Consider the following 14,440-nt stretch of genomic DNA (forward strand, 5'->3'; position numbering starts at 1 on the left):
AGTCCACTTTGCCTTTCACGAGCTTTTCTTGAACAAGCTTCCACATGCCATCATAAGAAATGTCAGTGTAAAATATCTGAACTAGAGCAAATTGAACAATTTGGCAATTCTAATGCTTTCATCTGAAGTCTCATGCCTGCAAGGATGAGAAAAAGTCAATAACATGAATTGGAAGGTATTGATTATTTCACTGGGCTGCTGTTGAAACATCATATGCGCTCAATTTGGTCTCCCAACAGCCAGTAAACATTTGTTTTTAGTTTCACCTCCCTTTGTGAAAAGAATTGAAAATGCTATAAAACTGAATGTGTGAGGGGTTTTTTCCTAATTTTAAAGTATTTTCTTAAACTTAAATAAATGTTATTTGTAAAGGTTCCCGTCATTCCAAGATGGATATTTCATGCCGCAGATGGGCCTATTCTTAATTTACTTTGTAAGGCACTGAACCTTCTGTTCGACACTGCCATCTGCAGCCCCATGGATTTTAGGACATTTGGATAAGGCCTGTCTCCATCAGCCAGCTTGCAGGGCTGGGACTCTGCTCCTTGGAAATGAAACCAGTTATGGCAATGTCCTTTTTTTCCCCTGCTGCCTCTGCCAGGACCTGTTTTACCACCTTGCTAAATTACAGCAAGAGATTTAAATGAAAGCCTCAACTAGGAGGAAGCTTGGGGTCAAAGTCTGTGATGGGGAAGATTTCAAGGCTGTAGTGCTGCATCAAGGTCAGCTGTGTTGACTTCTGAATCCAAAAGAGCATCCAAATTGCAAGGGTGAAGCTGCCTTCATTTGGTACTGCTAAGCATCTACACTGTTCTACCTGAGACAGATAGCAAAACAAGAGGAAAAAAAGAAAAGGGATTATCGTGGGTGTTTGTAGAACTGATTTGACAGTAAGATTATCCACAAGGGTAAAAATATTTACATCTCAGTTCGTTAAAAATCTGTCCAGTATGTCTATTTGTTTAGCTAGCATTAATTACCTAAATCAGCTCCTTCTGGTAAAAGACTAGTCAGTGCTTGGTTAATTTCCAAGATGCAAACATTTTTCTTTAAATTACTAGAATTCAGAAAGGCACTCATGCTAGTTTGCTAATGCAAATACGTTGTGCTGTGAGCAGAAGTTGGGGGGTTGGCATGGTCCTGCTGGGCACAGCAGGGTGAAGTGATGGGACCCAAAAAATGCCGCAGCTGTGAGTTGAGCACTGCAAGAGGGTCAGGCTGCCAGTGGGAGTGGTGGGAGAAGAACAGAAACTGAACCCTGGACTCTGCAAAACCCCCAAGCCCATCCTTGCAGTCTGACCCTGCTCCGTGAGTTTACGTGTGTGCTGGAAGTGAAGCACACGCTGTAATGCTGCCCGAAGAGGGATGTTCTTTCCTCATCAAAGGCTTTTGAGAGGAGGAACAGAGAGAGGAAAATAAAATACAAGTGAGTTGTTCAGCTGATGAGATAAAAATGAAAGTTGAGCAATAAAACCTCCTTTGTCAATGTTCACCTGTGCTAGGTGGAGGACGTTCGGGCACAGCGTTGCAGGCCAGTTCTGCAGAGCGCCGACCCAAAGGAGCCTGTTGAACAGGGGGTTTGTGCCTTGCATCTCCAAGCAGGTTATTAGATAAGGTGGAAATTCCTAGCTTGCAGTTTTGCAGAGTTCAGGCTGCCAGCTGTCTGAAGGTGAGTGGCTGGTTCCTTGCTGGAAAGGTTTGGCTGTTGCTGGCACTTTGCAGAGCTGTTGAGTTCCCAGGCACGATGTGCAGTCCCGGCCTGGGGGAGGGCTGTTACCGCTGCCCTGGTTGTAGGACGCTGGGGATGGCCCAGGTCAAGGAGAGCCTGGCTGCATGAGGCTGTAACACCAGCGAGCAGGAAAGCTGCTGAACACCTTTGATCACATGCCATGGAGCTCCCCGAGCAGGTACGCCCTGAGCACGCGGCACCTGGGCACGCCGGCTCTGCTGTGCCAGCTGGTGCCTCTGAGCCCAGGTGTCTCCGTCGTGTTAATCCACAAATCACATAATCAGCTGCTGGTTAATCAAGAATTGACTCCGCATCCAGTTAAATATGTGCATAACTTGAGGGAGGCCAAGAGCTTTAAAACCGAGGCTGTTGCTAGTTTGGGGATCTGCAGCGAGTGCTGCCACATGGGCTTAAAGGATGGGGCAGAGTTTTGCAAGCATTTCCTCCAGCAGCAGTATCATTTGAAGCAAGCTTTGCCACTTCAGGCTAAGGGTGGGTTTACAAAAAAGGAAATGGAAGAGAGAAGAGGTTACGTTGAATTCAGATTACTTCCCCAGACCGGTTCATAAAATGGCCCCACGTGCCAGGGCAGGGTAGCGCAGGGTGAGAAGGCACGGCCCAGGAGCTGCGTACCTGCTGGGGACAGCGCTGCGAGCACGAGCCTTCCTCGTGGTCTGCCAGGAGCGCAGGTGTGACGTGCCCTGTGCTTGTGGGATCCTGAGTTTGCGCTGTGGTGAGCAGCAGAAGTGGAAGGACGTTTACGGGAGCAAAGCATGGCCTCCATTCCCACAGTTGCCTCAAGCACTTTTTTTCCCCCTGTCCCTGTCCAGAGCACCACTTGTTCAACATTTGTTTTAAATTCTGGTGTAAAAAAAGTTTGATAAAGTTAGTTTAAAATTTTCTGACAAGCCTGTAACGTGGGAATAGGGAGATGGCTTCTCATTTCCCTGCCTAACGCATTTGAAAGTAACAAAAGGAAATTGTAAGTTGAGTTGTAGAGCTCCCTGATGCAAAATAATGTTAAGGTAAAGAGCTTAGGGAGGGTTCAGAGGATTATTAGACGTTTATAGAAATAATAAAAATGTTATCACAGTTCTACCAGGTGGAATATCAGTTTGCTGGGGAGCAACCCTTGAGGTTCATTATATTAACCGGCCTCTTGCTGAGAGGGCTTGGAAGAGCTTTCCTTGTGTGCAGGTTATGACTAAGTGCTGCGTTCACATCATCCTTCTGCATCTGCAACTGGTGTGAGTCAGAAAGCAAATACCGGATTAAATGGACCATTGATGTTATGCATCACATGTGACCTCTGTACCCGTCCCTGGAATAGCTGTCTCTTCTGTTTTCTGATCTAATGTGTGATGTATTTTGCTGAATTGACACTCACATGGGTGCCTTCTGGAGAGAGGAGATAAATGTGAAACTGTGTTTGTTTATTTAGAGGAAACACTTGTGATTAATGGTACAAACTGTTTATACATAGAAAGAGCCTTTGCTCTTACTGCTGGGAAACCAGCTGCTGACAACGTGGGGCTGCCCTGGGTAAGCACTGCCATTCCTTCCCTCCGTTCAGGGTGTCGTGGGGAACTGGAACCCGTGTAGACATCAGCTCATCATGCAGTCGGCAGCACGGCTGTGAGCCACACATACTGTATATCCCAAATGACAGCTGAGCAAACTTATGAAATAACAATTGAGGATGATTATATTGGTTCTGAGGATTAGCACAGCAGGTAGCCATGTTGGCACAGGGCAGGGTTTGGGCCGAAGGATAAGTACACATTCTTTTTATTATTGCAGCTAATAGGAATCTGCCAGACTTTGAAGCATAGAAAAGGCTCACTGGCCACCTGTGAGCTAATCACATGGATTTGCCTCATTCTGTATTTCAGCTCACTTGGAGCCTGTAATCTAATTTCCAAACAGAGATGAGAAGAGGGAACAATTCATTTTCTACTTTACATGGCTGTGCTGGTAAACTTTTAATCCTTTTAGAATTACAGCTCCTTGCAACATGGAGGCAGTACCACAAAGTCCTGTGTGTAATGCTTCAGTCTTTGAATACACCAGTTGCAGGGTAATAATTAGCCTCAGCAAGGGACAGTGTGAATGAAAATAAAAGTTAGGAGCATAGGACATTTTTCAAATGGAATTTTGAAGCATGCACAGGCTAATGATTTCAGTTTGTATAGAAAACCCCTGCGTTTTGGACTGCAAAAGTACCCTGCAGCAGTCAGGGTTGTCCAGCTTCAGACTTCACACCCTGATGTTGGTGTCTTTTCTGCGGGTAGGACACTACTGTGTCAGTCTTGTATCCTACCAGCTAATTAACCGTATCATAGTTAAAGTGGAAGTATCACAGAATCACAGACTGGTTTGGGTTGGAAGGGACCTTAAAGACTGTCTAGTTCCACACCCCTGCCCCGGGCAGGGACACCTTCCACTAGCCCAGGTTGCCCAAAGCCCCGTCCAACCTGGCCTTGAACCCTTCCAGGGAGGGGGCAGCCACAGCTGCTCTGGGCAACCCCTTCCAATGTCTCAGAACCCTGACAGGGAAGAATTTATTCCTTCTATCTAATCTAAATCTAAAATCATTACCCCTCATCCTATCCCTACACCCCTGACCCAAGAGTCCCTCCCCCTTCCCTGCAGCCCCTTTCAGCCCTGGGAGGCCGCTCTAAGCTCTCCCCAGACCCTTCTCTTCTCCAGCTGAACCCCCCAACTCTCTCAGCCTGTCCTCACAGGGGGGTGCTCCAGCCACCCGAGCATCTTGGTGGCCTACTCTGGCCCCGCTGGAGCAGATCCGTGTCCTTCTAATGTTGGTTATCCCCAAAGCTGGACACAGGAGAACAGAGTAGAGGGGTGAATCCCATCCCTTAATCTGCTGGCATAAATCTCGTTGATGTTGTCATGACTTTTTCTTAATTCCATATTCTTTTCTATTTTAATTTCTATAAAGTCTTTTAAGTTCTTTACCACTGTCCCACACAGGAAGAATTTGGTATGCAGTTATGTTTACGTACAAAGAAAAGCTTCTAGTAACTATGTTGTCAAAGCAGTGAAACACAAAATGGAGTGGTAGCTCTTCAGTTATGTTACAGCTATATATTTAAACCTATTCAGTAATTTGGCCCCTTTTTTTCCCCCCTTTTAAAATAAAACATTCATGGGATGTGTTTTAGCCCAATACAAGAAATGCAATTTTAAAAGAGATGGGCATTACTGGACACGCATAACCGACACAGTTAATGAGACCCCTTGTTAACCTGTAACATTGACATCTCATTTCTGCGTTTATTGATATGGCCCAGGCCAGAAGAATTCTTCCTAAGCGATACTACATTAGAGCAGACAGTTGGATAATATCCATCTTTTTCTCTGCAGCATTGGAAACACAAGCAAAATAGTGTCAGGCATGAGAACACCATAAAGCGTTCAGTGGAGTTCTGATGTGTAAGCTCATTGAAGTTTTCCTGTAGGCACTAATGAGCTGAAATAGTTGTAATTAAAAGACAATATTGTCATGGTCATGCTGAACTCATCTTAGTGTTAGCAAGAGGGGCACTGGAGTTTTTAAGCTCTCAGCTTATATTGACATCATGGCTTTAAAAACAGAATAGAAAATTCTTGGCTCTAAAGAACAAATTCACAAAGGAACCAGTGGTATGTGTTTGGTGAGTTATGGGTATGACACCTCTCAGGGGGAATAAATGGTTTACTTTTCTATATAAACATATCACACAGATCTTTTTTGTCCTTCATATATTAAACTGAGCTGTCATGCTAAATTCGATCAGTGTTCATAAGGTGATACATTTCAAGCTGCTTTTGAAAGCCGGTTTTGTTCAAGCTCATTCAAGTAATCCTGTCACATAGGAGTGGGACGAGCAGATGTCATGAGCATTTGAGGGAGTATTGCAGCTACGTGGCCAAGGAAAATCAATAGTAAACAAGGGGGGACAATGGATAAACCCGATGTATTTTTCCTCCCTTGGCCTGTGATGGGGTTAACCTTGTGTTAAGGTTATCCAGTCCCTATTGATAATTGGAGAATATTATCAAGCCTTACTGTGTGTTATTTTTTTAATTGACTAGTGTCTTGTACTGCCACCTCATTTACTCTTGGCAGTGTTGAAATGCTCTCACCGTGCTTCTGCTCTGGCTACTGGGTGGGTCACAGTGTAATAGCCAAAAGAGGAGAGGGGAAGGCACTTCTCTGAAGCCAAACCAAAGTGGTGTTGAACTGGACAGACCTTTGCAAGCACTGACTTGTATCCTCATCTCTTTATGAGAGGTGGAGGGCTTCACCGTTGAATCTTGGCCTGAGTTTCCAGGTTTTTGGTCTCCACTCTCAGTGGTTTCATTCTGCCCCCTTAATGCCTGTGCTGCAGCTGAGCTTGTCAGGTTGCATGGCCCGGGGACAGGTTTGGGGATAAGGACTGTCAGCCTGTCCTGTTCTCCCAGCACCAGTGAAGGAGATGCTCACACCACCAGCTTGCCTTGTATGAGCAGAGGGACCAAACGTGATTTAAGAGCGCTCAGAGGGTTGTGCTAGGAGGTTCAGTCTAGGACGTTTTTGAGAGGGGGACGTTGTCTGGCTGACCTGGTTTAATTCCTTTGAGCTGACAAAGTAGCAAACATTCAAGTTGCCATGATTTATCCAGGCTTGCAAAAGGCCTTGGAGAAGATGCTGAAGAAAAAGGTACTATGGAAACTCAGTTGTTACAAACCAAGAAGCAAAGGACTGTTGCCAACAAAATGTACCTAAAGAAATGAGAGCAAAGAGTTGGGTTATTTTCGTCATGATCTGCTTGCAACATGGCACTGGATTAAGAGCAGCTGAAGTCCCGAGTCCTTTGCCTGAGTTGGTCAGTGTGAAAGACAGGAGGGCAAACAGGAGCAGTTACACGTGATCTAAGGGTACCTGTGATAGTTGGAGCTGGAGAGAGCTGTTAGAAACCATAGAGAAACTTCATCAGGCTGGGAGAATAGGGACTGTTTAGATATGCTCAGAGCAGTGAACATGAAATGAAAACATGCAGGTACCTGTAGACCTCACAGGGCTATGAAGTAGCTGGGACAAGTCAAGACAAGAAGCTGGGTGTTACTAGAGATGGTTGAAGCAGACCATCGCTCGTGTCTGCAGCTGCAAGTTGGGAGCAGCCACCTACGATGCAAGTGAGGAGCTGAGTGGTGAATAATAAGATGAGGATGAAAATGCTTTGGTATAAATGAGTGGTCCGGCTACTGAGGGCTGTGCAGTATAGGCCAGCCGCTTCCCAAAGAACGTGTTGCAGAAGCCAGAGAGGTGTGACAGGATAGCAGAAAAAAAAAAAAAAAATTAATCAGGCTTATGGGAAAAGTCTTATAGGAAGAAAGACTGGGAAGATAAAAGCTGAAAAAAAATATAAAGGAGATAGAAGGGGAAGCAACTTTACAAAGTTAAGGAATAGGTGATATCAGTGGTTTGTAGACAAGTCTTTCTCAGAGACACCCAAGAATGAAGTGGAATTAAAAGGTGAGAAATTAAAACCTCCTGGAAGGAATGTTTTCGTATGACATGCTAAGAAATTTACTGCTATGAGCAAGAACTTGCGAATACTCGTAAGGGACTTGAGATTTATGTACATAACAAGCCCGTGGTTTTTATCATAATTCTAGAAAATCTTGGAAGAAAATCTCAGGTTTTGGGGTATAATCCAGGCTGACCAGGTATCAGCATGAGATCTCATGGGTTGGACAGGTTGTTTTACATACACGGGCTGCAAGGGTTTTACACTTGTTTAGGAAAATCTTGTGCTGGCTGCAGTCAGTGGCAGAAAGCACAGACCTGGGTTAATGAAGCGTTGTCTCTGTGAAGCTCGGTGTGCTTTACAAATAGTGTTATTGCAAGACCCAGATTTCTTTAATTAAAATAGAAAATTGAAACAGGAAGCTAAAGCTCTTTGTGCTCAAACCCATTATTATTAAAGAATATCCCCCAATGACTTTGCCAGCATTAGTTCCCATGTGGGAAGATTGTCAGCCCATTCGAGAGAAGTCCACTTCAGTAAGCGCTCTGGCGCTGGTAGCTGGCTATTGAATACTTCAGAGTTGGATGGTTAATGATGTAATTTATTGCTTCTGAACTGAAAAGGTTAGGAAACCAAGAGATTCTCCTGATTGGAAATAAACCTTTGGCTGTGCATGTGTGTGTATGTGCGTCTGTTGAAGCAGGACCAAGTTATCCTGGTGTTGCTTTCTGCCAGGGTCTGTTAGGATGTTACTTGATTGCATGCATCTATTTCCCATTGAGTAAAATGTGATCATCTCAGAGAGTGAGGGGTGTTTGGATGTTCTGTACTTCACTTTCCTCTAGAAAGCTATATCCCATTCCTTTTAATTAAGAAAAGAGGCGCTTTTAAAAAAAAAAAAAAATCAAACATCAAGTGCTTTCAATAATATACTCACAGTGTACAGGATATAGGAGTTACATTTATGGCGTATGTTCTGTTTATACAGCTGGATGAAATAAATTATTTCATGTGAAATATTGGAGGACTCTGCATTCTCAAATCAAGGCCAGAAGCAGCTCAATGACTGAAGAATTGTCAACATCTTGTGCAATTCCACTAAGTGCTTCTTTTCATTGATCTGCAACTTTATTGTTGACAATTAAATCCATTTCAACGCAGAAGATAAACATTTTTAACAGGAGGTAGCAAAATCTTTTGTCCTGAATGATTTTCTTCTCTGTTTTATAATTAAGTACAAAATGTGTCACAAGTCTTGCTATTCAGTTGTACTAAATACCTGCTTACTGTGGAATAATTGGTATCAGCAGATGACAGAGCTGCTCGTAACCATGCTTTCAAACGCATGTTTTTAATTTGCATAATCAAATACTTTGTTAGTGTCCTTGGAAATTAGGATGAAAGATGGCTGTGTGCTAAAAATGAAAAATTGTTTTTAGCAAATTATGTGTATCCAGTACAACAGATGAATCGCTCTGGGGCCTTTATGATACGTGTTGGCTGGTGTACCCAACAACCTCCTCCATCCTTTGCAGTAATAGTTTCTGTCATCTGCCTTTATTTATCCAAATGTTTCATTGACCAATGTCTAATCAATATGAAATGTACAATCAGGTCTTAAATCTGATTAATTATTTCAAGCCTTGTAAAATGCTTGTTGAAGTATATACCTCCCAGGGCCAGTGGTCAGTGGGGTATATGTTTTCTGCATTCCATTGACTTCAGAGAAGTTATGATGGTTTGTATTGGTTGTGACAGTTTGCACCAACTGCCCACTTATCCATGTTAAAACAGAAGAAAATAGGTTTTATATTTTTTGAAAGATGTAATTTTTTATCTTGCCTTAAGAAGTTTGCAGAAAATTTTAGTTAGGCAGAGGTAATATTGTCAAGAAAAGAGTTTAACTTATCAAACTAGTAAAAGAATATTAATGCTATTTTTACATTAAATAATGCTATAGAATATTTCCTTGGTGGGCTGAATACTCAGTCCCAAAGATAATGCTGCAAAACACTGAAAATTCCTATAATTTCCCTACTTGTGCAATAGGGACTTTGAGGTTAGTTCAGAACCCTCTCAAGAGAATGGACAATTCAATGCTGATTCTGAATTGCTCTCTTAAGATGCCTGAATATTCCCAGGCCAGATGCAGAGAGGCTAAATCCTAATGTGGACAGAAGGAGGAGTGACAGGATATGATATAGTCTAGTTTCTGAATGAAACTCCAGTTGTTCCAGACCTGGACATGGAAAAGTTGGGTGATTCTGTGTTTAGAAAAGTGGTTTGGCCACTGCAAGGTGACAGCATCCTGCAGGACGTTGTCTAAGGAGATTTCGTTCCCCAAGTACCATCAGGTCAGGTCGGAGATGCCCAGTTCACACGTCCTTGGCTGCCACTCGGGACTGGCCAGGTTGGTGTGTCCCAGCTCTCGGCATGAAACGCCCTGTGCTGGTGCTTAGCATCTCCTGTGGTCATTGGTGCAACCGTTAAACATGTTGAACCTATCTGCAAACAACCCTTAACCAGGCCAAATCAGAGCGTTCATTATTGGTGAATCTCTGGGAATTTCAAATCTGGCTAATTTCAACAGGGCCTTTTTGTCAGCAGAATAGTTGGGCTTCGTCTTGTGGCTGAGATGTTCTCAACTGGCCACCTCTGGCCATCCTCTAGCTCTTTTGGATCACCCTAATGGTACAAAGGAGCCAGAACACAGAGTTTGGGTCAAATTTTACTGGTTTGCACGTTAGGAGGAGAGGCAATGGCATTTCAGCTGAATGCTGCATATCATCTGTGTTTATTATAAAAATTCCTGTCTTTTAATGGACGTGTTTGCATGCACTGTGTATTTCTCTGTTCTCGATGTGTATACATATGATAGATATGGCTATAAATATAAATGCATATGTATTAGACGTAACATACATGTATATAAACACATGGGAGTGCATGTGTATATGTGTATGTTCACAGAATGTGTATAAAATATAATGTAAACTCGCAGCTGCAGAGTCTCTAGTTCACATGCAGTCATTTGGTTTACTTACAGGTCTTCCCAGTGTGGCCTTGTCTGCTCCTCTGGTGTTATTGAGCCAACCAAGTAATAATCACATAGACAAAGCAAACTGCTAACTGCACTTGTGTTACTTGGAGAGGGGACTGAGAGCCCTGCATCCTGAGAGATCCCCAGATTGTGTGTGTTAAGTGAAAAATAGATGGATTTGAGATTTAAGACACATCAAAGGGCAAAGACAGGAAAGGAAGATAATGGAAGTTGCATGTCCTGTCTGTGTGGGACGAGCTTAGCCAATGTTTCTCCTCAGTCCTCAGAGAGCATCGAATTATGGCTTTATTCCTTTTTCAGTAAAAAGACTGACTGCTGCTGGATGCAATATCAACCCAGTGGAAAAAGGGAAGCCTGTGTCAGCACAGAAGTTACATCACAGTTACTGCTCTTCTGAATACCGATGCAGTAATTTCACTTTATCCAAAGTAGAGTATGGAGACTGTCATCAAATAACATTAGCTTGTTTGCTTCTCTAGCTGTTGGATGGAGATGAATTCCTATGATGTATAAACAAACTCAGAAAGTTCTGTAGTTGGGTTGCCTGTGTCATGGTGATGTGAAGAATTTTTTTTTTTCCCCTTAGTTTTTACCCTGGGTTAGTCAACATTCAGAAATAATGTGATACACAAAGATGTACTGGTAGAAAAAGAGTAATCTTGTATGTATGACCTTGAAGTACTGTTGATGAAGACTTGAGCCCTTCTTACGAAACATATAATTGGTAGTGTTCATCACTGGTGTGGGATTTCAACTCCCTAAATAGATACTGTGGGATGAAGAATTCCTCCTGATTTATATATCATAATTAGCAGCCATGAAGGGATGCGTGTACCAGGCACTCTGGGGTTAGAAAGACTCCTGGACATCTAATGCCGTTTTGGGGTGTTAGTGTAGGTGTAATGGTGTAAGACGGAGAGAGAGGGAGAAACTGTGCACACATTCAGTGTTTTACATTTGGAATAACATTATCTCACTAAATACAGCATCTTCTAAGCTGTGAACTAACAGGAATGGTACTTAAGGGGCTGTGTAATGAAGATGTAAGCAGCAGTGAAAAATACCCAGGAGACACTAGGATTCATAGCCCTTTCCTCCAGGGGAGGAGGAGCGACTGCGTGAGGAACAAACACCCCAGCAGAGAGCTGTGCTGAATAAATGTTACACACACGAGAGACACTAAAAATATCAAATGAAAAGATTTAATGAATGCGCTGACTGCAAGGTGTTCCCCATAGATTTGGAAGTATCACCTCTGCAGGATTTTTAGACCACCTACCGTATTAATCTTGTAGGGAATTTCTGATGGCAAGGCTAAGCCCTCAAAGTCCTAATTATTATGCTTTTCTGTAAAAAAAAAAAAAAAAAAAGTTGCGTAACTTTTACACCTGTAAGGACTAGGAACATAGATCCACCTATTGCTGAACAAACTGTTGCTCATTTCTTTCCTCCTTGGGGACCTGCCTTAACACATGTGGTGATCACACTCTGTCTAACTTTTAGTAATGTTTGATCAAACAGGATTGATCCAAAGAATTAATGCAAACTGAGTTTCCTTTATTTAGAACCTGCAACTTAATTGCAATGAGATAGACCTTGGGCATACAGCAGAGTAATTATTTTTATTCCTCTGGAGTCCCACTATTACCCCCATAGTCTTCCAATCCAGATTCATGGAGGAGCCTCTCTGCCTGTTACAGATTGCGTACTCCAGAAGTGATTAAAGTATGTCCTCCTCAAATAAATCTGGGGGTTTTTTCCCCCCTCTTTCTTTCTCTTTCTTCTCTCCTCTTTACCTCCCTTTTGCACCGAAAGGTTTTTTCCCCATCTCCTGTCTACAAACTATTAAAACAGTCTGAGCTTCACTTTACCAGGCTGCTCACCATTGCACAGGGCCCATAAAACACTTAGCAATAGGAGGCCTGACATGATCTCTTCGTGAAATTAAACCCAAATGATGATATGTTTTTGCCACATTTCTTCCAAGCTCTCTCTGGCAGCTCTGGTGATGGCAAACACGTGTGCTCGGGCTATGGACTGGCAGAGTACACTCCCCGTCATCTTTATCTGCGCTCCTTTACTGCAGGGTTTGAATGATGTAGCTGTCAACAGTTTTCTCTAAATGTATATTATTTTATTATGCGTTTATTCATTTTACCCCCTAAAATTGGCAGAAGAACGAGTAAAGTTTCCTTCTTAGGATTATTTAGAACACTGGATACTTTTTAATTAGAAGCTTGTCCCCAGCCCCTTCAAATCTTGCGTGTTCCCTTTATGCTTCATTTCTGTAATTGTCAAAGGTGTAAGTCTAACTGTTCAGAGTTGCTGTGTGATATTGCCCTAAATGGTGATCCCCCTGCCTGCCTGGCTGCAGGCACTGCCTTTTCCCGTCTTGGGTCAGCAGCCTTCCCCCACATTCGTTCAAAGGGGTGCCATGCGTCAGGTACTCATTGGCAGAAGGTTTGGGGTGTAATTCAAATGGGAAATGGCTGTAGAGCCCCAGTGAGCAAAACTCCACTGTAGCAAATGTTAAAATTGTCATGAAATTCAGTATTACTAAAGAGCTGGAAAACAAAACCAAGTCATTTCGTGACCAGCCAAACCAAAAAAGCCTGGGTTCCTACTAAGATGTGCTTTAAGGTTTAGCTCTCATGTAATAAGGCACAGAGCTCACGCTGCATTTGCTTCCTCAGTGGGTCGGTAAGGGAGTGATGATAGAGTAACAGTAGTAGAAAAGAGTGGTGCTAAGCAGGGTCTCTCCTCTCTACCAGGTGGTTTATTTTGAGGAGAGTTATTGGAGAAAGAAGACGAGAGGCAGATGCATACACCACATGTAGAGTGTGTTGTCTTTAAAGAAAACATACTCGGGACTAATCACGTCGTCTTCTTGACTTCTTTGGTCATTCTTCTGGAAAGTAATGCCCAAAATTAATGTCACTGAAAGAAAAATCAAGGCAAAAATATGTTTCCCTTAATCTTTTTGTTCTGTTCATTTGGCAGCCCAGGCAATAGAGACGTTATAGTAAACGTATAATAGTAATTAGGGATAAAGGGATGCGCCTAGAAAACAAGCAGTTCTTCCAGCAGAGAGCCCAGTGGAGCCTGGCTTCCTGCGGAGCTCCCCCCTCGCACTGCGCCAATTTGTGCTTATGTGATTCAGTAGATAGTTTCAGTGGGGTTTATGTGATCATTTAGGGGCTGATTTTGCCAAATACTCATACAGATGATAGTACCCACGCTCAGAAATGTATCAGCACCGTTTTATGGCCCCAAACCTTGGAGTCAAGGGATTATTGTGCTAAACCAATTTTCTTTAAAATTGATGAAACGCTAGCACGGTTGCATGGGAAAGTTAGGAAACAAATCCTTAGGAGACAAGACCCAGGAAGCAAGTATGGAGGACCCGCTGTGTCGAGATATATATATGGTGCTGCAGAGACAGAACAAAGCAAAGCACAACACCTCCTGGTATTGTCCCTAAAGGTAGAAGTGGGGATTTGGGGGCAGATTTGATCGATGGTTGGACTGGATGATCTTCAAGGTCTTTTCCAACCTAGACAATTCTGTGAATCTTTGACTCAAGATTTTTCGAGCACTTGAACCACTACACTCAGGTCAACTTTTGCGTGCTTGCTTTTTTATACATTAATGAAGACAACTAGAAACTTTCTCTGTATGAGAAAATAGGAGAGGTATTAGGAGAAGGACTTGAGGGTTAGGGATGCTGCTGGAAATTACTTTGGATTTGAGTCGGTTTCATGGTCCTTGACGGAAACAAAACAAAACTGCCCAGAGTGTGACTCTGGCACAGCGATTAGTTTGGTTTTGTCGCACGCTTAACTGTTTTATTTCTTTCTTTTGTTGTTGCAGATAAAGAGTTAGGAGTCAGTACACTAGCTGAAAATGACGACCCTGGTGCTAGGGGCCCAGCTGTCCCGAAAATATCAGGATTAGAAAGGAGTCAAGAGAAGAGCCAGGACAGCAGTAAAGACCCAGTACTTGAGCCTGTGGTGCCTAAAGACCCTTGTCCTCAGGTGACCCAGCCTTTGGCCCAGCCCCAGCTGGAGCCGCAGCCTGAGGCTCCCAGCCCCAGCCCTGCGCTCGCCCTGCGGCCGGAGGCTCCTACCCAGCTGCCCC

General features: G+C 43.3%; 1 protein-coding gene across 1 annotated transcript in view; it reads left to right on the forward strand.

Annotated features, from left to right (window-relative positions):
• Positions 1-14,440, forward strand: part of AUTS2 (AUTS2, activator of transcription and developmental regulator) — a 577,537-nt gene that overhangs the window by 534,480 nt on the left and 28,617 nt on the right. Inside the window, exon 7 of the mRNA XM_026861870.1 lies at positions 14,174-14,435. Coding sequence (XP_026717671.1) covers positions 14,174-14,435 — 262 coding nt within the window. The remainder of the gene's footprint in view (positions 1-14,173; positions 14,436-14,440) is intronic.

This window comes from Athene cunicularia, assembly GCF_003259725.1.
Source record: "Athene cunicularia isolate RWA chromosome 19 unlocalized genomic scaffold, athCun1 chr19_part1, whole genome shotgun sequence".
Taxonomy (NCBI): domain Eukaryota; kingdom Metazoa; phylum Chordata; class Aves; order Strigiformes; family Strigidae; genus Athene; species Athene cunicularia.